At 62.2% G+C, this 25,535-nt stretch overlaps 1 protein-coding gene across 2 annotated transcripts in view; it reads left to right on the top strand.

Annotated features, from left to right (window-relative positions):
- DAGLA (diacylglycerol lipase alpha) overlaps nt 1-18,242 on the top strand; it is a 62,148-nt gene extending 43,906 nt beyond the window's left edge. For both annotated transcript variants that reach the window (XM_060103795.1, XM_060103796.1), the window contains 14 exons: nt 929-1,063; nt 1,665-1,742; nt 3,718-3,842; nt 7,509-7,662; nt 8,239-8,322; nt 8,437-8,514; nt 8,989-9,069; nt 9,919-10,061; nt 10,382-10,450; nt 10,788-10,860; nt 12,086-12,282; nt 13,117-13,246; nt 13,761-13,948; nt 15,406-18,242. In XM_060103795.1, coding sequence (XP_059959778.1) covers nt 929-1,063; nt 1,665-1,742; nt 3,718-3,842; nt 7,509-7,662; nt 8,239-8,322; nt 8,437-8,514; nt 8,989-9,069; nt 9,919-10,061; nt 10,382-10,450; nt 10,788-10,860; nt 12,086-12,282; nt 13,117-13,246; nt 13,761-13,948; nt 15,406-16,357 — 2,487 coding nt within the window. In that variant the 3' untranslated portion in view covers nt 16,358-18,242. The remainder of the gene's footprint in view (nt 1-928; nt 1,064-1,664; nt 1,743-3,717; nt 3,843-7,508; nt 7,663-8,238; nt 8,323-8,436; nt 8,515-8,988; nt 9,070-9,918; nt 10,062-10,381; nt 10,451-10,787; nt 10,861-12,085; nt 12,283-13,116; nt 13,247-13,760; nt 13,949-15,405) is intronic.
- The last annotated feature ends 7,293 nt before the right edge of the window (nt 18,243-25,535 follow it).

Genomic DNA, 25,535 nt, shown 5'->3' with positions numbered 1-25,535 from the left:
TGCCAACATTTAAAAATCAGGGGAGTTTAGGACAAGTTCAGTATTTCTAGATTTGCCCAAGGCGGGCCTCTCAAAGCAGTAGCAGGCTCTGTTTGGCCCCATTAGGCTTTTGAGTTTGCAGCCCTTGATTTTTCCTCTCTTACGTGTGCCAGATACTCAAGGGTGAAACCCAGCGAGAGAAAACCAGTTGCCATGAGTTTCTTCCCACCACAGCCTCTCCTGACCAGTTAGGGAAGAGGTTCCAGACTTCAGCTTGTCGTGAGGCAGGGAAGACTGCACTCTGCTGGCAGGGCTGCGTCTGTCTGCCTTGCCTCCCGCCCCCAGGCCCCAAGCATGGCTGCCCTGAGAACAGAGCTGGCAGGACAGCTAGGGGGGCCAGTGGCCCCAGGTCACATGCCCCTTCTGCAGGCACATGGTGGGGGTCCCTGAGCCTACAACTGTGGACAGGTTGGGGAGGGGGCCTGAGACCCAGAGCTCTGTACAGCCCTTAGCAGGGCATTCAAGGTCACAGCTGGTTGGAGGTGGGAAGAAACTCAGTGTGGGGAAAGCAGCCAGGAGCTTAGTTTTGGCTCCTCTGCTAGAGAGAAAGGCCGAAGGAGAAACAGGCCAGGCCCAGGCCTTGATTCCTAGTCCTGGGGCAAGAACAGGAGACGGCTCCCGGGGGCATCTGTGTGGGGTGGACGGTGCCCGGTGAGCGCCGAAGGAGAAGGGTCAGCGGTGTCTGGGACAGCTTCTGCCGGGTCTACAGGGGCCCGGAGCCCAGGACAGGGCCCTCAGGGTCACGGCTGCAGAGGGCCGCATGTGGGGGGCTGGGGGGAGCTTGCACAGGGGACCCCGAGCAGACACCCAGCCCCGGGCATTCACGCCCTGTGTCTCGTCCTCTCTCCTGCTCCCCTGCCACCGCCTCCTGCCTCCCTGGACCTCGTAGGACGCCTACTCGGAAATCGCCTACCTCTTTGCCGAGTTTTTCCGAGACCTGGACATCGTGCCCTCCGACATCATCGCTGGCCTGGTGTTGCTCCGGCAGCGGCAGCGGGCCAAGCGCAACGCCGTGCTGGACGAGGTGAGCACGCGGCCATCCTCAGGCCACCTCCCCGCGCCGCCCTCCTCCCGGGCCCTCCCTGCCACCCCTGCTGCCCCCCGGGTTCCGCCCACCCTCCTGGCCCAGGAGGCCACCCTTTGACGTTCACTCCCTTCCCTTCCCCAGCTCACCCTTCACCACTCGTGGCTCTTGCTTGAGTGACTTCCCTCTGCGGGGCCGCAAGGCTGCCTCCAGGGCCCCAGGGGACGTCTAATCACAGGGGCCCAATGAAGCATCCCGCTCCACGCTCCAGCCTCTGCGCTTGCCTCTCCACCCCACCCCAGCCAACACTACAGTCCTAGTTGGGGTCTCCCGGCATCCCATGCAAAATACGTTTTCTCCCGGCCTGGGCTAGCGACGTCCCAGGGGATTGATGCTTTGGGTGGGAGGGGAGCAGCTGGAGATGTGAGGACACCTCAGATTTTGGAAAACTGGCCAGGTCACGGGAGAGCTAGAAACCACACGCCCCTTTGGGCTCTCAGGCCCTGGGGAGGCAGGCAGGGTGCAGAGCTGGGGGCCTGGACCCCTTTCTCAGCCGTGCAGCTGGGCCCGGGGCAGTCACCCTAACGCGCCTGTCTTCCAGGCCAACAATGACATCCTGGCCTTCCTGTCTGGGATGCCGGTGACCAGAAACACCAAGTACCTCGACCTCAAGAACTCGGTGAGTCGGGCCCACCTGCCTCCACCCCGTGCTGACTCCCTCTCTCCCTCTGCCGGGATGAGCCGAGCAGACCACCTGCCCGCTGCCCTTGCAAAGTTGGGCACACCTGCTCTGCGCGGGCCCCCCCTCAGCCCTCCAGGCGGCCCCCCTTCTCAGTTCACGCCCCCTTCCTCCCGAGTCCGCCCCCCAGCGGCCCCACCCCCACCCCTGCGTCACGCTGGTTCTACAGAAAAGAGCCCTGAATCGGCCTCACGGTGCTCAGAATGCTTGGTCCTGGCCTCCTGAGATGATAAAGGGCTTCAGGAGGGTGAGCTGGTGCTATTATTGCCACGGTTGTTACTGTTACAAAAGGCAGCAGGACATAGCACTTTGGTTTCCAAGCTTTTTTGAGTAGCAGAACCTCTTAAGCGCCTTTAGGAGAAATCCGGTGTGTGTGTCCCAGTAAAGGAGCTCCTCGCCCAGGGCTGAAACTGCAGCCAGAGAGCCGGCCCTGCCCCAGAAGCAAACCGATTTAGTGTAGCGGGGGGCTGTGACCTTGAGCAAGTCCCTGACCCCTCTGAGTCTGTTCCTGCAGCAGCATAAACAGTGCTGGGCCTGCCTTTCACCCAGAGCCCCGGTGGGGAGGGGATGACCCATCCTGAGCCCCATTCCCTGCACGGCGCCAGTATACGGTGGTGCCAGTCGGGACAGTGTTAGAAAGGATTCATCCTTCACGTCTGAATCCCCTGGAAAAGCCTGTTGTCTGTTAGCCCCCGCTCCCCAAAATGGGCATTTGTATCCCTTCTTAAAATAGCCTGTCCAGGGCTTCCCTGGTGGCGCAGTGGTTGAGAGTCCTCCTGCCGATGCAGGGGACACGGGTTCGTGCCCCGGTAAGGGAAGATCCCACATGCCGCGGAGCGGCTGGGCCCGGGAGCCATGGCCGCTGAGCCTGCGCGTCCGGAGCCTGTGCTCCGCAACGGGAGAGGCCACAGCTGTGAGAGGCCCGCGTACCGCAAAAAAAAAAAAAAATAGCCTGTCCATAGCATGTGCCCAGAGCAGCCGTCCCAGCCTCCCGGGGCTGCCCAGGCTCACTCTCACCATGCCCTCTCTCGCCTGTGGGGGGCAGGGGAGGGGCAGCTGAGCCTCCAGGTGCCAGCGCCCCGCCCTCCTGCCTGAGCCAAAGAGGATAACTGCCTTCTCCAATGCTTTCCTGGAGAGCAGACAGAGCAGCCAGGGGACGGTTCTACCCCTCGGGGCCCTGATGAAGGTGCTGTTTATTTCACTTCACAAGATGTCTAATCACCCTCTTCACCTTTTACGAGGTGACTAATTCCCTCTAAGTGCAGGAGTCCCCAGTGCCTGGGGCACCCGGAACACTGGAAGCCTCTTTGCTGGGATACCTGGACCTCCTTGCCTTCCTGCAGCCGTCAGGCTGATAACAGCCACCGGCCTCAGACACCAGCTTTCAAACCAGCCCCTTTCTCAGAGATCCCAATCTGCCCAGACGCCCTGATGGTGGGCCACTGGTCTGGTCCCCAGCATGTCCGTGTCTCCAGGGCCGGCCCTGCTGCTCTGTGGCCTGGGCAACCCCCTCCAGAGGGTCCAGGCCTCTCAGGGTTAAATTACCCTTCTCGGGGGGGCCTGATTGCCGAGGTGGGCGATTGTCGCTGTAACCTCCCCCTCTCTTCCCTTTTCGGGAAAACGGGCAAGGAAATCGATCCAGTGCTCTGAGTGTTTTTCTGTCCCCAAATCATTAATTTCTGAGATTGGAGCAATGGGACAGGTCTTAGGAGGATTCGTGCCCTGGTTGCATGGAGATAATTAGGGAAATGCAATTATCTGGAGGAGCGGGTCCTCCGAGGCAGGGGTGGGGGTGGTCTGCAGCCCGTTGGGAGGGCAGCTCCTGCCTCCATCCTCCATCGAGGGGAGCCCATGGGCCCTGAGGCTACAGGCAGGAGCGGCAGGAGGTGACCGCCCTCTGCCTCGTCTCTTCCAGCAAGAGATGCTCCGCTACAAGGAGGTCTGCTACTACATGGTCTTTGCCCTGGCTGCCTACGGGTGGCCCGTGTACCTGATGCGGAAGCCGGCCTGTGGCCTCTGCCAGCTGGCCCGGTCCTGCTCGTGAGTATACTGGCCCGGCCCCCCTAGCTAGCGGCATGTGCGGAGGGGCTGTGGTCACGATGCCGGGCCTGCCCATGGGGGGCTCTCCCTAAATGGACTGTACCTGCTAACCTGCCCCCTGCGGCCCGCGTTGCTTCTCTTCTGCACCATCTCTGGGCCTCAACCTTTCTAGTTCGGCGTTATCCCTGGATGGGGAAGAGCGCGGGCTTTGGAATCACACGGTATCAGGTTTGAATCCACGCTTTGTCACTGGCAGCCTTGGGCAAGTCGGTCTACCTCTGCCAGCCTCAGTTTCCTTATCTGTAAAATGGGGATGTTTGAGAGGACGAAATGAGACGTTGCCCAGCATCTGGCTGTGCAACTTACCCCTGTCCCATCTCTCTCCCTGCCCCCTCAACTACTCCCCTCTGCCCGCATCTTCCTTCTCCCGGCTCCCTTCCTGTGCTCTGCCTTTCTGGAAGAAAGGCCTTTCCCAGTTGAGGCCCAATCCATAGAAGCCTCTGGAAGGGCAGCAAGAAGGCCCTTTGTGAAAGGCTCCAGCCCTCTTCACAAGGAGTTGGCAAGGCCTCAGCCGGGTGCCGCCCTTAGCCCACCGCCAGGGGCCGGGGTGGACTCTGCTTTCCTAAGTGGGCCAGAGGAGGGCTCGGCTCCACGAGGGCCCCTCCCCGTCTTTGGTGTCTCCAGGCTCTGCCCAGGCCGGGCAAAAGGAGGACAGCTCCCTGGGCTCCCTGTTCCGGAAAGGCTGGCATGCTGGGCGGGCAGCTTCTCTTCCACGACACTATCGCCCTTGGGGCCCAAGTAGCCACTCCCTCCTTCAGCCTCCTTTTCCCAGAAAGCTGGGGGGCTCTCAGGCTTGTTCTCACCATCCCCCAGCGACTGACACAGCTGACCAGGGCATCCCCACGCCCCTCCCCGTCTTTGCCAGCCCGCACACTGCTTCTCCCCCCCAGCATCCTTGGGAGCCCCTGCAGCGGCTGAGAGGCTTCTCCAAATGAGCACTGGGCCAGGAGTCCTGAGACCTGGGTTCCGACAGCCCTGCTCCATTTCTCACTGGCACAGTGGGGACGTCATTTGTACAGGCAGTGTTCGTCCTGCCCACCTGTGGGGTATTTCAGAAGCCGGGGAGTCACTGGCAGCCTGGGCACTTGAGGGGCTCTCAGTGCTGCAGGGAGAGGAAGCAGCAGGACCTCAGACCCCGTGAGGGCCCTGTGAGAGCCCGGTGCCCTGGGGGGCGGAGAAGAGGCAGGCCTGAAGTCCCGGCCTACAGCCAAGGGTGTCGGGATGGAGGCCAGAGGGCCGGGCTCCCTTTTCTGAGTCCCAGCCTGTCCACAGCAGCCCAGAGTCCCAGCACTGGCTGGAGGAAGGAGGGCAGCCCCCCGGCCTCAGGCCCAGGCCCTTCACCTGCAGTGGTCCTCCCGTCCCACACAGAGCATGGCAGGCCATGCCTGGCTATGGCCCCGCCACCCTGGGGACACCCCACTCGGATCCAGCCCTGCCCTGGACGTGTGGTCAGTCTCCTGTGGGCGGGAGAGGCCCTGCCGTGGGCCAAGCGGGTCCTCAGGCTCCCAGGACCTTTGAGCCCCTCAGCGCCCCAGCCTCCTCTAGGCGGGCGTGCTGGCCTCGAAGGTGCCGCGGGCCCCTCCTTTCCAGGCTGCTGGCCCCGCTGCTCTCATCGGTTCCCCTGGCCCTCAGATCACTGACTCAGGGGCAGCCTTCTCCCTGGAGAGAGGGAGCACCACCATTTATTGGGTGCCTATTGTACGCCAGGTGCTTCCTGCATCTTGGGCCTCTGATCTCACCCCAGCCTTGTGAAGTACCTCTCAGCACCTGCCCACCAGGCCCTCGCGGTCAGGAAGGGCCACCAGAGCAAGGATTCAAGCCCAGGTCTCTGTCTCCGAAGGCTACCTACGCTTTAGCAGCCACGTGCTCGGTGCTAGAGGGCGGGGCTGAGGTTGGAGAGGGGCCACAGCTGCCTGAAAAGGGGAGCCTGGCCCACAGGCCCAGGCCTGTCCCCACTTGGTCCAGCAGTGGCGGGGGAGGGGTGTGGGGGTCTCCCAGAGTAAATGGAGGTGGTTGCCCACCCCAGGCCTGGTTGCTTCCGAGACTTGGCTCGACCCTGGGTTTTCTCAGTGAGGCCTCTTCCCAGTGAGGGGTATGTATCAGTCCCTCAGGTGCTGCTCCAGTGAAGACAAACCTCTGTGCATCACCAAGATCTAGGATTCTTAGTATCAATAAAATCTCAGCCGTCAAGCCAAGAAAGCAGGCAGACACAGGTCACATGCTCTCCGGGCTCCAGGGCCCCATCTGTTGGGTGCTGGCCCCCTCTGGTGGCCTGAGGAGCAGCTGCACGCGAGCTGGGTGCCCAGCTCAGCCGCTCACCCGTTCATTTTGGGGAATCCTGCTATGTGCCTGGCGCTGTTTTGGGTGCTGGGGACGTAACTGTGAACCAAGCAGAGCGAACTCTGCCCTGTGGAGCCCACCGCCTGGTGGCAAGGCACAGACAAGGAAATGCAGCCCATTGGAGCACGTCAGTGTTTTGGAGAAAAATTAGGCTGGCTGTGCTGTCAGGCTTGGCAGGGGCTAGCTATGTCAGATGAGGTGGCCCAGGCGGTGGACCTCCCATAGCATAACATTTGAGCAGAGGCCTGAAGGAGTGAGGGATCTGGCCACACAGAAACCACGAGAAGAATGTTCCAGGCAGAGGGAACCACGGTGCACAGAGGCTGAGGCAGGAATATGGCCAACGCATCCGAGGGGAGTCGGAGGCAACAGGCCAGAGGACCAGGGCCAGGTGGGGCAGGGCCCTCGGCCCTTGCAAGGACTCTGGCCTTTATACTGGACAGGAAGGGCAGCCTCGGAGGGTTTTGAGTGCAGTGATGTGGCTTGAAGTGTATCTTAAAGGGTCACTCTGCCATCCATGTTGAGAACGTAAGGGGCGAGTATAAATGAGGGAGACCAGTCAGGGGCCCCCTGTGACACTCCAAGGCAGGGATAAGGTGGCTTGGAGCAGGGTAGGGGGTGGTGGCGAGGGCAAGCGTTCGGAGTCCAGATCTGAATTTGAAGGCAGAGCTAGCGGACGTGCTGACGGACTGGTGTGGGATGTGAGGTGGGGTGAGGACCTGATGGCGAGGCTGGGCCCTGAGGGGTGGGTGTGGGGACTGCCGGAGCACAGGGGGCGGAGCCTCAGGGACTGGAGCCTGGAAAGGTTGCAATCCTGTGGGACATCTGGGAGGAGGTGTTGCACAGGCAGTGGAATGTGAGCAGGTCTCTGAGGCTTATAGGCGCATAGGTGGTATTTAAAGCTCAAGACTGGATGAGGCCCCAGTAACGAGTGTCGCTAGCGAGAAGAGGAGCTCCGGGGCTGAGCTCTGGGTCCTCAGTGAGAGGACAAGTACAATAGGCTGCCCCTGAGGGAGAAGCAGCCCAGGAGAGAGGGTGCCTCCAGCCGAATGGGGAGAGCGTTTCAAGGGGGAGGGCGAGTCCCACTGGGTCTTGTGCTGCCGAGAGGCCGAGTAAGATGAGGGCTGGGCCCGGGCCGGGCCGGTGGAGCTTTTCAGGGGAGGCTTTGGAGAGGGGGTACGGCTGCAAGAACCAGCTCCAGAGAGGATGGGGGAGACCGCTGCTCCGTCGGGGTCCCTGGCTCTGAGCCCTCTGCCACCCGCCCAGGTGCTGCTTGTGTCCCGCACGGCCCCGGTTTGCCCCTGGAGTTACCATCGAGGAAGACAACTGCTGCGGCTGCAACGCCATCGCCATCCGGCGCCACTTCCTGGATGAGAACATGACCGCGGTGGACATCGTCTACACCTCCTGCCATGATGCGGTGAGGGACTTGCCAGGCTGGTGCAGCGTCCCCCCAGCCTCGGGCCTCCACAGGCCACAGGAGGCAGGCGGCGCTGCGGCCTGGGGTGTGTACGCCGTCCCCCTCAGTGGCAGGAGCCCTTGGCTTGGCTGGCATGGCTGGCCGAAGCCTCCAGGCCTCCCCTCGCTGGGCAGACCAGAGATGGGCCGCCTCCTTCTCCCCACATCCTGGCCTGCATCCGCTCTGGGGCTAGGAAGTGGACCCCAACCCCACACCCGGCACTGGGGCTTCCTGGCCACAGCCTTTGGGGGAAGGAATTGAGAGGGAAGAAGCAGGAGGCACTGGGGAGGGGGCAGCCCCTCAGCACTGAGCAGGCAGGACGGCAGCGCTCAGGGCGCCCGGGTCAGCGGAATTAGCAAGGCCGTGTAGGCTGTGTGCCGGGTTGGGAGGGACCTACTGTGACCCTTGCAGGCGTCAGGAGCCCAGTGGCCAGTGGAGCCAGATTCCCGGGCTCTGAAGGAGACCGGCTTCAGTCACTTCCCCAAATCTGGCTCCACCCTGGGGGCCGTTCAGGCTCATGAGACGCCCTTCTCCTAGGTCTATGAAACCCCCTTCTACGTGGCAGTGGACCACGACAAGAAGAAGGTGGTGATCAGTATCCGGGGAACCCTGTCCCCCAAGGTACGCTGCCCAGTGACCCAGCCCACCCCGTGGACCCCCTCACAGCCCCCGAGGGTGCCCGCCTCCTTTTTCCTGTTCTCAGTCCCGCCCCTCACCGTCCTCTCTCCCCACAAGGACGCCCTGACAGACCTGACCGGTGACGCCGAGCGCCTCCCTGTGGAGGGGCACCATGGCACCTGGCTGGGACACAAGGTACCCCTCCTCTTGGGCTCCCCCGGTGGCCCCTGGCCTTCTCCTCTCCGCTGCCAGCACGCAGGCCTGTCCTGTTGGGGTGGGGGTTCCTCCAGGGCCACTGGGCTCACCAGGAGAGACTGCTCAGAGAGGTGCGGATTCATCTGGAAAGTCCACTGCCCCCCACTTGCCAGGACCCCCACAGCCCTGCCCGGCGCAGATCCTGTCCTACAAGAGCTCAAGGAGGCAACTGGGAAGAGATCTCACTGGTTCCTATTAGGCACACCATCCCTCTGAGCCTCAGTTTTCTCATCTGTGAAATGGAAATGATGTGATAAAGTGTCCACCAGCGCCCCCCCAGCCAGCTTGTCATGAGGACCAAAGGGGGAAATGGGAGGGACAGGGTTAGTGAGCTTCACATCCCTGTGGTTTTGCTGGTCCCTGACAGGCCTCCCTCCCTCCCTGTGACACCCACCTCTGTTCCTCCTCACCCAGGGAATGGTCCTCTCAGCTGAGTACATCAAAAAGAAGCTGGAGCAGGAGATGGTCCTGTCCCAGGCCTTCGGGCGAGACCTGGTGAGGCGTTTTCCATGCCATGAGCCCTTGCCACACCCAGCTCGCATTCCCCCAGGGCAACAGACTGGGGACAGGACAGGTGAATGATGGAGCCTCCCCTGCAGGCCAGGCTCCTACACTCTCCTTCCATCCCTGGCTCCCAGCCCCCTCCTCACTTGCTCAGTCCCTCCCACCCCCTCTGGCCCTTTCTTCTTTTGTACCAGCTCCTCTTGAACACCCCTGCTCAGCCCCACGCAGCTGTGAGCACCTGCTCAGTGCCAGGCACTGGAGGCGAAAGATGGCTCAGTTCTGGGGCTTTCAAAACGTTGAGCAGAATGAACATAGAAAATAATTGCAGAACAGATAGAAGGGGTGCTGCTCTGGTTGAGGGCGATCTGGGCCCTGCCCACTGCCCACTCCTCCCTGTGCAGGCAGGCAGCTCCTGAGGTGCTCCCAACTGCCCTTCCCAAAGCCAAGCAGTCCCTGGCCTCAGGAGACCCCAGTCTAGTGGTTGGGGCACAGGGATGGGAGCAGGTGACCAAATGATTATAGTAGAGTGTAATCATTATATTTAAAGGTCTATCCCAGGTGCGGATGCAGTATCTAGGAGGGAGCAAGCCTCTCCTGGAAAATCAGGAAGGGCTTCTCCAAGGAGGTAACCTCTGTGCAAGGTTTTGAAGGATGAATAGGAGTTTGTTATATAGTCTCCCCAAGAAGTTCCTCTGTGGGGGCCTAGCTTGTCCCCTCCTCTGCCCCACCAGCCACACAGCACAGACATGATCCCAGGACTCTGGGAAGCCCCCTCTGCCTCCCTGGTGTCAGCTTGCCAGGCAGCGGGGCAGGACTCTCAGGGCTTCTCTCGGTCCCCAGGGCCGCGGAACCAAACACTACGGCCTGATAGTGGTGGGCCACTCCCTGGGCGCAGGCACGGCTGCCATCCTCTCCTTCCTCCTGCGCCCCCAGTACCCGACCCTCAAGTGCTTTGCCTACTCCCCTCCGGGGGGCCTGCTGAGGTGAGCAGTCTGGGGCCTCAGACTTGGCTGGGGCCGACGGGTGGACAGCGCTGGGAGCTGGCTCAGTCAGGGGGCTGGACTGGGCAGTCTGGGTTCCGAACATAAGGGAACCTGGGAACGGCCTGGAGAGTGGAGGCGGGGGTTCTGGCAAAAGCCAGGTGGACCCTGGGATCTAGCCCCAGCAAAGACTTGCTGACGGTATAGGCGGGCAGGGAGCAGGCAGCCCCGCTCCCCAGAGGGTCTTGGAGTGCTGGAGCCGAGCCCGCTCGGCAACACCGCGCCCCTCCCCTGCCTTAGCACCCCCTCGGCTTTCCTTGCAGCGAGGACGCCATGGAGTATTCCAAGGAGTTTGTCACAGCTGTGGTCCTGGGCAAGGACCTCGTCCCCAGGCAAGTCGCTCCCTCTCTCCACCTGCCGGGCCTGCGCTGTTCTCCCACCTCGGGGCCTCACCCAGGTGCCCCGTCTCTCTCACTCAAAATTCCCACCTCCTCAAGGGACCCCCAGAATCCCCCCAACTCAGGTGTCCAGGGTGAGAGGGCAAGGTCGGCCCGCCCTGCCTGGCCTCCCCGTCCTGGCTGGGCCCTGCCGAGCTGCAGGCTCTTCACCCACCCCGTGACCCTGATGGCCTGGTCTTCTTGTTCCCGGGAGCCCTGCCGCCCCTCACCCCGCCCGTCTCCCCGTCCTGGGCCAGCTCAGGCTGACGCCCCGGCTTGCTTCCTTCTCCAGGATCGGCCTCTCCCAGCTGGAAGGCTTCCGCAGACAGCTGCTGGATGTCCTGCAGCGAAGCACCAAGCCCAAAGTGAGCCCACTCCCCTCCCCGCCGCCGGGGCACCCTGGGCTCTGGGCTCCCCGTTTGTCTTCTGCCCCACCTGTCCCTCGGCCCCCCGCCACGTGAGGCCAGGCTGGGGTATGGTTGATGTCTTGGGGACCTCAGGCCACCAGGCCCTCAGCATCTCTGAGCTCACGCCATCTGCCCCCTACCTGTCCTTGTGCAGATGGGGAAACGGAGGCCCAGGGTGGGCAAGGGACTTGCTTCTGCTCACACAGCAAGTCGTAACGCAGTCAGGACTGGAACCAAGGGCTCCTGAGTCCTGACTCCTGTGGCACAGAGCTGCCGGCAGTCGGGACAAAGCAGTCCCGAGGTCAGTGCTCCGAGTGTGACAGGAAGGCCTCCTCCAAAGCCCACTGCGATCCCCAGGCTCAGGGAGGCTGGAGGTTGCCTGGGGAGGGGCTCTGGGGGCAGTTTGTTCTGGTTTTCCCTGCAGCTGAGAGGAGAGGACCAGCCCTCCCTAACCCCTCCTCAGGCCTGCAGAGGACACTGGGGGCTCTTCCTATAGCATGGCCTTCAGCATTCCAGGCTGGGGGTGGGCATGCTGCAGCCAGGCGCCCTGAGGCAGGCAGGGGGCGGCCGGCCAGGCCCAGCAGGGCCTCTGTGCCCCCAGGCCCGCCCTCATCCCATTCACCCTCTCAGCCCTCTCACCCTCTCAGCTGGGACTGTTCCCAGCCTTTGTGCCCGTGACCATCTGGCAGGCAGGGCACCAGGTGCCGGGGTGAGCGGGCAACGAAGGCATAGGAGGAGCCTAAGGACATGGAACCGCCCCTCTCAGACCCAGTCCCGGATGCTTGTCAGGCCCAGGAGGCAAGTGGCGGGGAGCCGACTCAGATGTGCCGGGCCTGATGGGTGCAGCTGGACTGAGTTTCGGGGTCTGTTCTGCCTCTGACTTATGAGATGACCTAGAGCAAGTCTCCTCCCTTTGCTGGGCCTGTTTCCCCTCTGCTAGATAAGGGGTTGACTGGTGTTGCAGCCCTGAAGTTCAGCCATTCCATGTCATCTGTCCTTGGCACCTTTTTGGCCATCGTGGCCGCTGGACACCTCAGCCGCCGCCTCTTCACTGGGCACTGCCCTTCCCTCTACCCCATGGCCATCCCAGCTCCCCGCCGTCACCTGTGAGCTCTCCTGAGCACCCCCTGCCCACCCGGGCAGCGCCACTCAGCTCCATCCCCCTCTTCTCCTGTCCCCACAGTGGCGAATCATTGTAGGGGCCACAAAATGCATCCCCAAGTCGGAGCTGCCTGAGGAGCTGGAGGTGACCACCCTGGCCAGCACGCGGCTCTGGACCCACCCCAGTGACCTGACCATCGCCCTGTCAGCCAGCACCCCTCTCTACCCCCCCGGCCGCATCATCCATGTGGTCCACAACCACCCAGCGGAACAGTGCTGGTAGGTGCTGCCTGCGCCCCGGTCAGCTGGGAGGGGGCGGCAGCCAGGGCAGGGGAGTGGAGGGTGGGGCCAGCCTTCATTCTGTCACCCTCGGGGCGTAGGTGCAGAGGCTGGTGATGGTGGCCCAGGGCGCCCACAGCAGGGTTGCCCCAGCCTCGGGTCCTGGAAGTGCAACGACAGGCCGATCCAGAGCAGGACTCCAGGCTCCTCTCTTGACGGTCCCAGTCTTCGTCCCCAGTGTCACCCTTCCCTGGTGTTCCCCAGGACAGCTGTCCCCACTCGCATCCATTTAAAAGCGGACGCCCTGGAGGGTCACCCTAAAGCTCTGGCCAAGCTCACGCCTCAGTTGTCACTTGGCATCGCGGCTGGGATGAGTTGGCAGACAGCTGGCGGGGGCAGGAGAGAGACCAGGAGAGGGCGGGTACGGCGACCTCTCCCACCTCACCCCCGACCCCTTCCCGCACTCTCAGAGGGTTGGGCTGCCTCCTCGACAAACAGCTTGCAAGCCGGGACCCTCCCTGGGGTGGAGCAGGTATGGCCCAGGCCACAAGCAGGTGACAGGGCTATGTACGGATCGGGGCTGAGGCTCAAGGTCAGGCTTTCCGGCTCCGTGTGGCATAAATGTTCCTGGCTGCGGAGGGCTGGTGGCGAGGGCTGAGGTGAGGCAGAAGCAAGGAGCCCGGGGACACAGCCCTGCTGGTCCAGCCGGGCAGGGCGTCTCCAAGGCCACCCCACCCCCACCAAGCCAGGGCAGAGAGCAGGGCCAGGGGCCTGGGGGCCAAGGCCAGGCTGCCCCCCGCCCGCCCACTTCCCTCTGGCCCCTGTGCCCCTCAGCTGCTGCGAGCAAGAGGAGCCCACGTACTTCGCCATCTGGGGCGACAACAAGGCCTTCAACGAGGTGATCATCTCGCCGGCCATGCTGCACGAGCACCTCCCCTATGTGGTCATGGAGGGGCTCAACAAGGTGAGCCCCATGGCGCCTGGCTGGCCGGGTCTCCGTCCCCGTGTTACACACAAGGGTGAGACGCTCCCTGGACACTCAGTGGGCCAGAGAGCCCACTCGTGTCCTGGGCTCCACACCCGCCTCTGTCCACACCACCGTGTGGTCCTGTGGTGGGTAGGGGCTAGGAGACACCCAGGAACCTGTCCCTGAGGCAGGCTGAGTGCAAACCCTGAAGGCCACCTGGCACTTGGCAGACGCATGGCCAAGCAGGGGCAGCCTTGGCCATTGCCTGGCCATGGAAGGGCCGACCACAGGGTAGGAAAAGTCCAACCTGTCCCATCTGTGGGGCGGGCGAGGCACGATCACAGGGCCTGGCCCCGACCTTCCCGGAGGAGCCGGGCCCTGTGTGGGGAGGAGAGCAGGCCTGGCTGACCCCATGAAGCTCGGCCGGGCCTGAGAGGCCTGGCCTGCTGCCCCGCCTCCACACGTGATTGTCACCCCTCCGCCGCCACCAGCTTCCCCGTCCTGTCCCCAGGTGCTGGAGAACTACAACAAGGGGAAGACGGCCCTGCTGTCTGCTGCGAAGGTCATGGTGAGCCCCACGGAGGTGGACCTGACTCCCGAGCTCATCTTCCAGCAGCAGCCGCTGCCCACGGGACCACCTGTGCCCGCCGGCCTGGCCCTGGAGCTGCCCGCTGCAGACCACCGAAACAGCAGTGTCAGGTGAGCGCCGTCGCCCCGCAGCCCCGCCCCAGAGGGTGTGTGCAGCGGCCACGCACGTGCTCTCAGCGAAAGCACGAATGCTTGTGCACGTGTCCATTCTGTGTACGCGCCGGGCCTTCGTATGTTCATGCCACTCTGTACAGGTGCACGGGAGGGATTGAACTTGCCTCCGCTGCTCGGGGTCTCTCCTGCTCTGCCCCCACTGTCCCCCAGCCTGCCACCACTGAAGCCCATGTGGGCTAGTAGGCGTCTAGGGATGCACAGACCCCTGACCACAAACACACAGATTCACTCATAGCTGTTTAGACCCAAACAGATGGACACCCGTGCACTTACACGCACACACATACAAGCTTACACGTGTATATACATGTGTTCACAAATAGTAGCTCTAAGTTCACAGAGCCCCATACAGACAGACTCACGTATAGAACACACACCAAGACAGAGGCCAAGACGCTTGGACACAAGGACACACTTGTGCGGGCAGCCGTGTGTGTAAATGATGGATGCACCTGTACCCAGACCCAGCCTCTCAGATACATGGGCCGACTGACATAGAGACGCCTAATATGCATGCTGCATGCAGAAACACAGGCATGTACCCGCTTCCAGATGCAAACACACCCCACATTCACATGCACTCTTTTGGGGGTTGGGCTCTGAGGCCGCGGCTCCTGGGGTGGGTGGGGATCCCCCTGCCTCTCTGGGACCCTTCCCGCCCAGGTCCTGGGTCCAGGTTACAGATCTGGCCTAGAGGCTGCTAAAGAGGGTGGTGGCTGCTTCCTGGTCCTTGGTGGGGACACCTGGACTTCTCTCCGTATCTTACAAGCATTTCCCATAGCGGCTGCATGACCAGATGGGGGAGCCAGTGTCCCTTCGCAGCTGCAGTGACTGCTGCGTCCCCCACCCTGGCCCTTCACTCATTCCCTGCAGGCCGGTGTGCGGAGACAAGGGGCTCCAGGGCCCCATCCAGCAGAGGGCTGCACCCCATGGGAGAGGTGGGAGGAACCCCCGGGTGAGGAAGGAAGTGATAGGAGCTCAGGAAGGGGCCCAGAGGGGTGCTGGCCCGGAGGGTGGGGTTGGACCCAGCGGGGGCGGCTCTGGGCCATGCTCTCTCCCTGCCTACCTACCTTCCCTCCTTCCCTCTCTACCCTTCCACTTCTGCCTCCAGTGACCTGGGGCAGCCAATCTCTCTGGGCCTCAGTCTCCAGGTGGGTACAGCGAGTCAGTGCAGTGATGGGCACCAGTGCAGGCCCCTGGCCCCCTCTCCCCAGCTCAGCCCTGCATCGACTCTCTTGTCTTCTATCTTGGGGTCTGGTTTTTAAAAAGGAGGGTTCCCTGTCCCCAGACTGTTCAACCACTTTCCCCTCCTCCCCCTCCCCAAGTTCCCTCCCGCCGGGGAGCTAGGGGTGGGCCCCCGCCCCGCTGAGTCTCACCCCTCCCTGCCCCCTCAGGAGCAAGTCCCAGTCTGAGATGAGCCTGGAGGGCTTCTCGGAGGGGCAGCTGCTGTCCCCTGTGGCCGTGGCAGCCCGCCAGGACCCAGTGGAGCTGCTGCTGCTGTCCACCCAGGAGCGGCTGGCGGCCGAGCTGCAGTCGCGGCGGGCGCCGCTGGCCACCATGGAGAGCCTCTCGGACACGGAGTCGCTGTACAGCTTCGACTCGCGCCGCTCCTCCGGCTTCCGCAGCATCCGCGGCTCGCCCAGCCTCCACGCCGTGCTGGAGCGCGACGAGGGCCACCTCTTCTACATCGACCCCGCCATCCCCGAGGAGAACCCGTCCCTGAGCTCGCGCACTGAGCTGCTGGCAGCCGACAGCCTGTCCAAGCACTCGCAGGACACGCAGCCCCTGGAGGCCACCCTGGGCAGCGGGGGCATCACCCCCGAGCGGCCCCCCAGCGCAGCCGCCCACAACGAGCTGGAAGAAGGGGGTGGCGGCGCGGCAGCCCCCCGCAGCGGAGAGCTGGCGCTGCACGACGGGCGCCTGGGGGACTCGCCCAGCCCTCAGGTGCTGGAGTTCGCTGAGTTCATCGACAGCCTCTTCAACCTGGACAGCAAGAGCAGCTCTTTCCAGGACCTCTACTGCATGGTGGTGCCCGAGAGCCCCACCAGCGACTACGCCGAGGGCCCAAAGTCCCCCAGCCAGCAAGAGATCCTGCTCCGCGCCCAGTTTGAGCCCAACCTGGTGCCCAAGCCCCCAAGGCTCTTCGCTGGCTCAGCCGACCCTTCCTCGGGCATCTCGTTGTCGCCCTCCTTCCCACTCAGCTCCTCGGGCGAGCTCATGGACCTGACACCCACGGGCCTCAGCAGCCAGGAGTGCCTGGCAGTGGACAAGATCCGGACTTCCACCCCCACCGGCCATGGGGCCAGCCCCGCCAAGCAGGATGACCTGGTCATCTCGGCACGCTAGCACCCCAGGAGTTGCTGCCAGCTGAGGCCCAGGCCAGAGCAGGTGGCTCCTCAGGCTTCTGGTGGCTGCCCCCCAGGCCGGGCAGCTTTGAGGAGAGGCCCCCACGGGGCCAGTGTAGCCTCAGGCATTGGGCATTGCTGCTGAGCTGGGGGTCCGCATCCCTACCTCAGCTTTGGAACCCCCAGAGCCAAGGCAGCTGGGATCTGGGCCCTCCAGATAGGGAATGACAGGGAGGGGCGTGGAGCAGGGAGAAGCCTGGGGCAGGCTGCCAGGTGGACAGGGCAACACTCCGCCCTCTCAGCCTGAGTGCCCGCCACAGGGGCATCCTGGTACCTCCTATTCCGGGACAGGCCATGAGTATGCTGACTCCCCGTCACTGCCCTCTGGCTGCTCTCCCAGGGTGGAAATGGAGAGCGGCCCCCTCCCCACGTATTCTCAACTGTGGTCCAGGCTGGCATCTGCCCTGGCCACCCCCAGATCTGGTGCCTGCTGGCCAGCCCCCTGGGGTGACCCCCCCCACCAAGGTGGCCCGCAGTGCTGTGTATGTTTACAGAAGCTGCTGGGCTGGGCTCAGGATGTGTCCTGGGCTTGCAGGCCCCCTGACCCCTGCTGCAATCATGTGTTTAGTAGCCCCCTTCTGGGCAGGCAGGCGCCAGCCTCCACAGGGCCCAAGGCAGCCATGCGGCCTGGAGGGGCCTACAGGAGGGTGGGGTCAGGGCCGCCCCTTCTCTGCTTGATCTCCCTCGTGCTGATCCCTCTGTCAATGGGTCCTGGGTACCCAGGCCTGCCCCATTACTTCCTGGCCTGCCTTCTACCCCCGGGGATCCTGGCCGCTCAAAGGGTGGAGGGCACAGGTGTGACCACCCCTGCCTGCAGAGTCAGTGCCCTGGAAGGAAGGAGGGCCCCACCAAACCCCCTTTTAATCACCTCCCCCCAGGCCTAGGCACCCCAGGCCCTGGGCTCTGCAGCCAAACACGCCTCCACTCTGCACAGCTGCCCCTCCCCGCTGGCCTGGGCTGTCTCCTGGGTGCGGGCCTCTCTTCCCTCCCACCTACAATGTCCTGTTGGCCCTAAGTGGAGCCAAGCGTGGGGTATTGTGGGACCCCTCTAGAGACCCAGGAGGGCCAGGGGCCCTGGGGCCATCCCAGTTTAGCCTGAGGCCTCCACAGCCCCGACTTGGGAGGGTTCCTTCCCTGCTGGGTTGGAGAAGCAGCGGGGAAGTGGAGCCCCTGCCTGTCCCCAGAGACAGAGCGGGGAGGGGGCGCATGCCGGCGCGGGGCGTGTGTGTGCATGTGCATGAGTGTGTGCCGAGGAAGGGGCTGCTGGGGCACCCTCCCCGCCCTGCCCGCCCTGCCTGCCTGCTGCCCCTCCCAGCCTGCCAAGAAAACAGGCAGAAACATGATGGGCACCATGTGGCGGGGGCCGCGGGACGAGCTCAGCTTCAGACACCGCCCGTCCCCCTCGTCTCACCGGCTGCTCTGACCCCTGGTTTGGAAAACTGGTGTGTGCCGAGGCGTTGACCGCCCGCTTGTGCCTTCATTTCCTTGGAGGCAAGGTCCCACGACTCTGGGCCCGCCCATGGCCTCCCTGGGTTGGCTAGGCTCCCCTGACCAAGACCCCAGCCTCATGATCACTGGTACCTGGGACCCCTGCCCACCCTGACACATGGGTACAGAGACCTGGGAGCTGGGCCTCCCTCACCCTCTGCGACTCCCAAACCTCATCAGCCCCATCAGACTTCTGCCCCTGCTGGGCCCACCCCCTTTCCCACACAGAAGCAAGACGGAATCAGTGGCACTTAAAGTTTAAAAAAAAAAAAAAAGACAAATCATAAATCAGAGTAGAGTTCTAACAAGCACCCCAGCCCGTAGCAGGGAGACTTGGGGTCTGGCCTTTTTTTTTTTTTTTTTTTTTTTTTTTTCCGCGGTACGTGGGCCTCTCACTGTTGCGGCCTCTCCCGTTGCGGAGCACAGGCTCCGGACGTGCAGGCCCAGCGGCCATGGCTCACAGGCGCAGCCGCTCCGCGGCATGTGGGATCTTCCCGGACCGGGGCACGAACCCGTGTCCCCTGCATCGGCAGGCGGACTCTCAACCACTGCGCCACCAGGGAAGCCCAGGAGTCTGGCCTTTTAACTTCTCCTCCACCAGGGTGGGCCTGGGATCTCTGAGGGGGCGTGGTGCCCACCCATGCCCAGGACTGAGCCATCAGGGACAGACTCCCCACCCCCAAGTCTGCAGCCGCACAGGGTTACAGGCTTGGGGCTGGGGCAGGCTCGGACTCAGCCCTGGACGCTCCAGGGTCGGCCCACATCTCACCCACCCCCTCCCCGCCTCTCCCCTGCAGGATGGGCCTGCTGCGTGTCTCTCCCTTCCTCTGCACACTACACTTGGGGGGTCTGAGCCACCCCCCTCAGCCCAGCTCGGCTCAGACCGACCCCCACTCTGTCCCCCAGACCTGCAGCACAAGGTTTCCCGGCCGTACGCTGGCCTGTCCTCCCAGGGGCCCGGGCGACCTCCATATGCAATCGGTAGTGAGCAGCTGGGCCCCGCAGACACTCATGCACTGTACGTGCCATTCTCCCATGACTTTTTGTACTTAATGTATGAAAAATCCAAACTAATATTGCTGTAAAAAGGAGAGACAAATTAATATAGCTTATTCTATAAATATATCTGTATATAAAGTTTTCTGTATATTGTATAGAGCTGTGTATAAACTGGATGTAGAAGCACACTGGCCGCCTTGAGTGACCTCTCTTCCCCGCGGGTGGGGTGGAGTCTGGGGCAGGGTGGCGGGAGGGGACCTCTGAGGTTGGCTGTCACCACTGCCGATGCCCTGGTCCAGGACCACACTTTGAGTTGCAGTGAGAGACCAGAAGACCCTCAGAGCCCCATTTGAATGGGGGGCAGCTCGTTGTTCAGCCCTACCTGCATGAGGTACATGCCAGGGGCTCCGTCTGACCTCATTGGGGCCTTGAAAGCTGGGGCTTCTTAGCCCCTTCTCCCTGAGGGGTCTGGGGCTCCGGGAGGGTAAGTAAACTGCCCAAGAGCACAGAGGGGTACCAGGCAGGTCTGACAGTGCCCGCCCCTTCCCCCCAGTGCTGAGAGCCAGGGTGGGGTGAGGGCGCTAAAACTCCCTGGCTGGATAGCACTGGAATGCAGGGCCCACTGGAAGTCTTTGCTGAGGGCTTCTCTAGGAGGGTACAGAAGACCTGGCCAGGCCCAGGGCACCCCAGGTGCACCCTCCCAGCCTGGCCCGGGGACAGGGAGGCCTGGGGAGTGGCTGCCAGGCCACGGTGGGCAGGCAGCTGGGCCTCCAGCCAGCCCCGGGCCCAGGCCTGCCCCCTCCTCGCAGCAGATGGCGCTGTTCCTCTAGCCAGTCCCAACGGGACCTGCAGCGTGCGGCCCAGGCACTGACCCAGCCAAGTTGTGACCGGACCTTGACCTTCCCCTCCCCACACTGCCCACCCTCCCAGCCCTGAGTCCAGAGTGGGGAGTTGGAGAGGATGATAGAAGAGTTCTGTCTTCACCCAGGCCTCTTTGAACAGAAGAAACGGAGGCTACATACGGGTGGAAACTTGCTCAAGGTCACTCAAGCCTGGGGACAGATCCAGGACCAGAACCCAGGCCTCCAGGCCAGGACTCCGGCCTCCACCCTCGCCTCACGGTTTTCAGAGGTTCTTCACACCCTGTAGTCTCATCTGGTGTGCATATTATCCTATCTAATTAGTGGAGCAGAAGCAGAAGAAGCTAAGGACCAGAGAGGTTCTGTGACTTGCCTAAGGTCACACAGCCAGAGCGAGGAATGGGGAGGGCCCCTCGTGAGGAGCAATTCCGGGAAGAGCTGGAGCAGCGCTTTGCCTCTCAGACCCTCGGATGTCCCCTACCGTCTCCGCTGGGAGGGAGGTGGGAGAGAGGTTACCCTGCAGGGTCCCCAGCCTCACTGACTCCCTGGGTTCACACCCACCACCCTCTGGGCCCTCCTCTCTTCCTCTGCAAAATGGGCGGATGCCAGGGCTGCGTGGGCCCACGGGGAGGCCTGGAGTGCTGCGGTAGGGAGGGTTCTGTCCACAGAACCCCACCCTCTCCTGGGCTGGCCTCCAGCCCGTTACTCATTAACCCTCAAGTCCCTGCCCCCCTTTCCCCAGGGCTGCCTGCTCCTCCTGGCCCTACTGGCACTCAAAGGCCAGCACTGGGCACTGGAAACTGACCTGGAATCAGAGAAGACACCATTTATCAATCACTTCCCTGGTACTTTACCTACACCGTGAGGTGGAAATAATGGGCTGATTTAGAGATGAGGCCTCCAGGGACCAGAGGACAGGGCTTGGAGAATGGCTGGGCCAGCCCACAGGGGCAGCCATGTCTGCCGGGCCAGGACTGAAATCTCGGTCCCTCACTCATGTGGCTTGGTGGGGCGGGGGTACCAATGGGGACCCCTCTCCATGGATGAGCCCCTCAAGGTCCTGATTGTGCAAGGCTCCCTGGGGCTCCCTCGCCAGTCTCCACCTCCTTCATTATGGATTTGGGGGTGGCAGCCTCGACTCTTAGCTGAGCCCTGGAGTCTGGGACCTTTCAGCCACCCTTCTCCCCCAGCCCAGAGATGAAGATCCCTGGGGACCGTTGCTCCTTTGCTCAGTGGCCCAGTGGAGTCAGGGGAGACGGCAGGGCTAGAACCTCCGAGCGAGGCTAGCTCCCACGGGATTAACAGGAGGCCACATCCCCCCCCCCACCGCCCCGCGCAACTTCAAGGCCGACCCAGAGACATAGTAATGCAGCCTGCGAAGTTGGGTGTTGGGAACAAAACATGCATAGCCCACCCACCCATGGCAAGGGCAACGCATAGCTCATTGGGATGGCCCTCTGATGGTGGACTTTTTGGTACCCTGTGGGATGTGGCAGAAAGACCTGCTGGTGGGGGAGGCTTATAAAGAAGCCGGTTTTCCAGCCAGTCCTGGGCAACTGCTAAAATGAATTCACTTTTAAATATCACACGGCGTAGGCGGTGTCTACTGTGTCCACAGGCAGACCTGACCCGGGTGTGGGAGGGGGCGGAGCAGAGAATAACAATTGTCTTAAGGGAGGCTGCAGAGGGGGAGAAACCTCTGGGGTGCATCAGCTGGAAAAGAATAGGCGTCTCAGTGTGGCCCTCTCCCCCCCAGCTTGGCCCGGCCCCTGCGGGGGGAGCACTGGTCAGCACACACAGCTGGGGCCTCCAGCAAAATCCCATTCTATATATCTAAGAGCAACAGCTCGGAGAGCGGCCCCTGGGGGACAAAACCTCATTGTGAGGCACCCGCCGGCCTGGGCGTCCCCTCCCCCAGTCCCAGAACTGTCGTGGCATTGACCCTCCTCGGCGGGCCACCGCAGGCCTGCTGACTGGGCCACATCTGGGGCTCAGGCCCTGGCCGTCCCTCCCCTGTGGCTGGCCACTGGGGAGGGGGAGGGTGGCCTGGGAGGAAGCCGCTTTGCAGGCTCTCACCCCCACCCCTACCAGGCAGCCCCACTTGTAACCCACTCTCCTCTGGGGGGCCACTGGTGGGCAGAGTTGAGAGCTCTGGGCTGGCTAGGCTGGCATCTTGATCTGCCAGTGAGTCCTCCCACCCCCCAAGGGCCTCAGTTTCAGTTTTGTCTTCGGTCAAACAGTTCTGGGGTGGGATGGGTTTTTCCAGCTCTAACCTGCTGTGTCTGAGGACCCAGGGAGGCTGTGAGCTGAGTCACTCTGTAGTGAGATGATTCGCTGGGTCCGGGATTCCCGAATTCTCTGCTTCCAAGGTTTCAGAGGTCTAGGATTCGGCAGTGTGAAGCTGCCACCATCCATTCATTCATCACATATTTATTGAGCACCTACTGTGTGCCAGGTAGTGTTCTTGGTGCTGAAGCTAGAGCAATCACCAAGCCAGAAAAATCCCTTACCCTCATAGAGCTTCCATTCTCGAGCAAGGAGAAGTATAATATCAAAGAGTAGATACAACTCTTTTATGTGGGGAGAAAGAAAGGCCTAGGTAGGGGGAATTGCTTTCAGTAGGATGGTCAGTGAGGTGATGAGTGAACTGAGACCTGACTACTACAAAGGAACCAGGCCTGTGGGATCAACATTGCAGACAGACGGAACAGCATGTTCCAAGGCCCTGTGGCAGGGAAGTCCCTGTTGGTCCAGTGATTAGGACTCCACGCTTCTACTGCAGGGGGCACGGGTTCGATCCCTAGTCAGGGAAATAAGATCCTGCATGCTGTGTGGCCAAAAAAAAAAAAAAAAATCAAGGCCCCGTGGCAGGTGTGGGTCTGGCATATGTGAGTGAAGGCAAGGAGGCCTTTTGGTGGCTGTGACTTAGTGAGCAATGGAGAGAAAAATAGGAGCTGAGGTCAGCGGTACAGGCAGGGGCAGGTCATACAAGGCCTTGGAAACCAGGGTGGGAGTTTAGATATTGTTTTTTAAATGTTTATTGAAGTATAGTTGGTTTACAATGTTGTGTTAGTTTCTGCTGGACAGCAAAGTGAATCAGTTATACATATACAATGCCATTTGCAGCAACATGGATGGACCTAGATATTGTTTTGAGTGCAAAGGGAGACCACAGGTTTTAGCAAAGAGGTGAAATTATCTGATTTACATTTTAAAAAGAGTAATTTGGGAGGATGTTAGGGGAGATTGGGTGGGGAGAGAGGCTGTGCAGTTGGGCAGAAAAGAGATGAGGGGGCACCCACAGGGGTGGAGGCCGAGGGACAAGGCTGGTGGATTCACTCAGGACCCTCTTGGATGACTGAGGGGGGAGTTTCCCAGGTCAGCCAGGATCAGGCACTGATGCTGCCTTTGATGCTAATTACTTGGAAACACGTCGACCTGCACTGTTCAATACCGCAGCCACACATAGCTATTTAAATTTGAACTAATTAAAATTAACTAAAATTGGGAAGTCAGTTTCTCAGTCTCAGCAGGCACATTTCAAGTACTCAGTAGCCACATGTGGCCGGCGGCGACCATGCTGGACAACGCAGAGAGCATTTCCATTGTCACGGAAGGTTACACAGGACAGACTTCCTCAGACGGTACTGAACTTCACTGAGCCTCAGTTTTCTCATCTGTAAAATGCACATAATAGTTTCTCCTTTGTAGGGTACCTGAGAGGACAACGTGAGATAACCCCTGTAGAGCGCTCACTGTGGGCCTGGCACATAACAAATATTCGAGAAATGCAGGTTATTATTATTATAGCTGAGAGGGGGGTGGATAAAGGAGAGGAAACGGGGGATGCCTCTGAGGTTTGGTTCTGAAAATCTAAGATTCAGAAGCCCGCTATCTTCCCCTGCCCAAGGGGCGGCCGAGGACTGCGGGGGCCCTGCCCTCCCGGCATAGGGGCTGGGCCGCCCCTCGACCCCCAAGCTGGTTAGGACCCCGCGCCGAGCGCCCCCTGGAGGAGCCCCGCGTGTCCTGCCCGCCGCGGGGCTGCGGCGCGGGGATGGGGCGGGCCGGCAGGGGGCGCTGCGCGCGACGGGCGGGCGGGGCGCGTGGGGCGGGCAGGGGCCGGGCCAGTGCCGCGCGGGGGGCGAGCGCGGCGGCGGGCCGGGCGGGACCGCAGCCTGAGCCGAGCCGGGACTGTCGCGCGGGCCGCGCCGGCGATGCCGCGCCCCCGGGCCGTGCTGTAGCGGGGCCGGGGTGGAGTGTACACGGGGCAGGCCGGACATGGAGGTGGTGGACGAGACGGAGGCGCTGCAGCGCTTCTTCGAAGGTGAGGGACCGCGGGCCGACGGGGGCGGCGACCCTCTCGCGCTGGGAACCCGCAGCCGATCTCCCCGGGGACTGGGACCCCCGACTGTGCTTTCATCAAGCTGGGACCCCCCACCCCCCGCCCAGAACGCCTCTTCTGGGCTGGGGCCCTCCTCTGTCTCCTGGAGGTTACTACCCACCTCCGCTGAAGTTGGGCTCCCCACTCCCCGTCCCCCAACACACAACTTCCTTGGAGCTGTATCCCCTTCCCTGCTCGGTCCTCCTTCATGCCTTCCAGGACCTGCAGTCCCCCCTAAATTCTGACACCTCCCACCCCTAGCGCACTTCCCGACGCCGGGACCCTCTACTGTGCTTCCCTGGGACCCCATCCAGGTTGGGGCCCCCAGCATGCCTTCTAGGATCTTCCATGCCTCATAGGCTGGCACCCCAGCATGCCTCCCAGAGACTGGGACCCCCGCCTAGAGACCCAGGCACCCTGTGTGCCTTTCAGGTTGGCACCTACTCCCAGCCTGACTCTTGCCCCCAGCGCCTCCCCACCAGTGCTTTCCTGAGACAGGGACCCCCTTCAAGACTGTCACCCACCTTCCACAAGGCTGCTCCCTCCCCCACAGCTGAACTTCCCCTTGAAGCGGCTATCTCTCCCCTACTTAGGGCTGGGAACCCCTCCCCAGCATTCCTCTGTGGGCTGGATTTCCCCACCTCCCACCCTGGAATACTCTCGTTGGTTCTGGAACCTTCTTGAAGTTGGCATCCCCCCCACCCCCGCGTTAGCCACCTCCGCACTCCGAGACCCTCCCAAAGCTGTGAACTGCATCCTGCCAGCTCTGTGTGGCTCCTCGGGGCTGTTTCGCTCACACCTGTCCCTGGAGCTATGCCTCCTCTGGCTGTGCCCCCATCCCAGGAGTGACCTCATCCCCTCACCTTGGCCCTGATAGGACCCTCCCCAGGGCTGGGATCTACACACACCCTACAATATTGTCTTCTACCCTCTCCCCGCTCCTGGCCAGTGGTTTCGGGGGTCTGCTCCTACATCTCACCCACTCCCCTTTCCTGAGTAGTCTCTGCCCCTTGAGGCTGTCCCCCTCTTGGGTTCTGGGTTCAGGAGGGATGAGACCGAGTGTGGGAGGGGGTGCAGAGGTGCAGGCTGACATCTCCCAGCTTCTCAGACCCTCACTGGAACATCCAGCCAGACCCTCTGGGTGCTTTTGTGTCCCTCTCCACCAACCTCGGTAGCCCAGCCTCTGCCCCCACCCTCCCCCTAGTCCCTAAGTCCATATCCTGCACCTCAGTGCCTTCAGAACCCAAAACTCAATGATCCAGAACCTTCCATTAGTGTGAACCTGCCCATGGCGAGGCGTGGGTGGCCCGCGGGGCACACTGTGCTGCAGCTGTTGGACCATAGGGCAGTGAGTTAGGGTCCAAGTTTCAAGCCCAGCGCCCAGAGCCCTT

Source organism: Mesoplodon densirostris, chromosome 7 (genome assembly GCF_025265405.1).
Source record: "Mesoplodon densirostris isolate mMesDen1 chromosome 7, mMesDen1 primary haplotype, whole genome shotgun sequence".
Lineage (NCBI taxonomy): Eukaryota > Metazoa > Chordata > Mammalia > Artiodactyla > Ziphiidae > Mesoplodon > Mesoplodon densirostris.
Note: the sequence above shows the minus strand (reverse complement) of the source record. Positions and strands in the feature narration are given on the sequence as shown.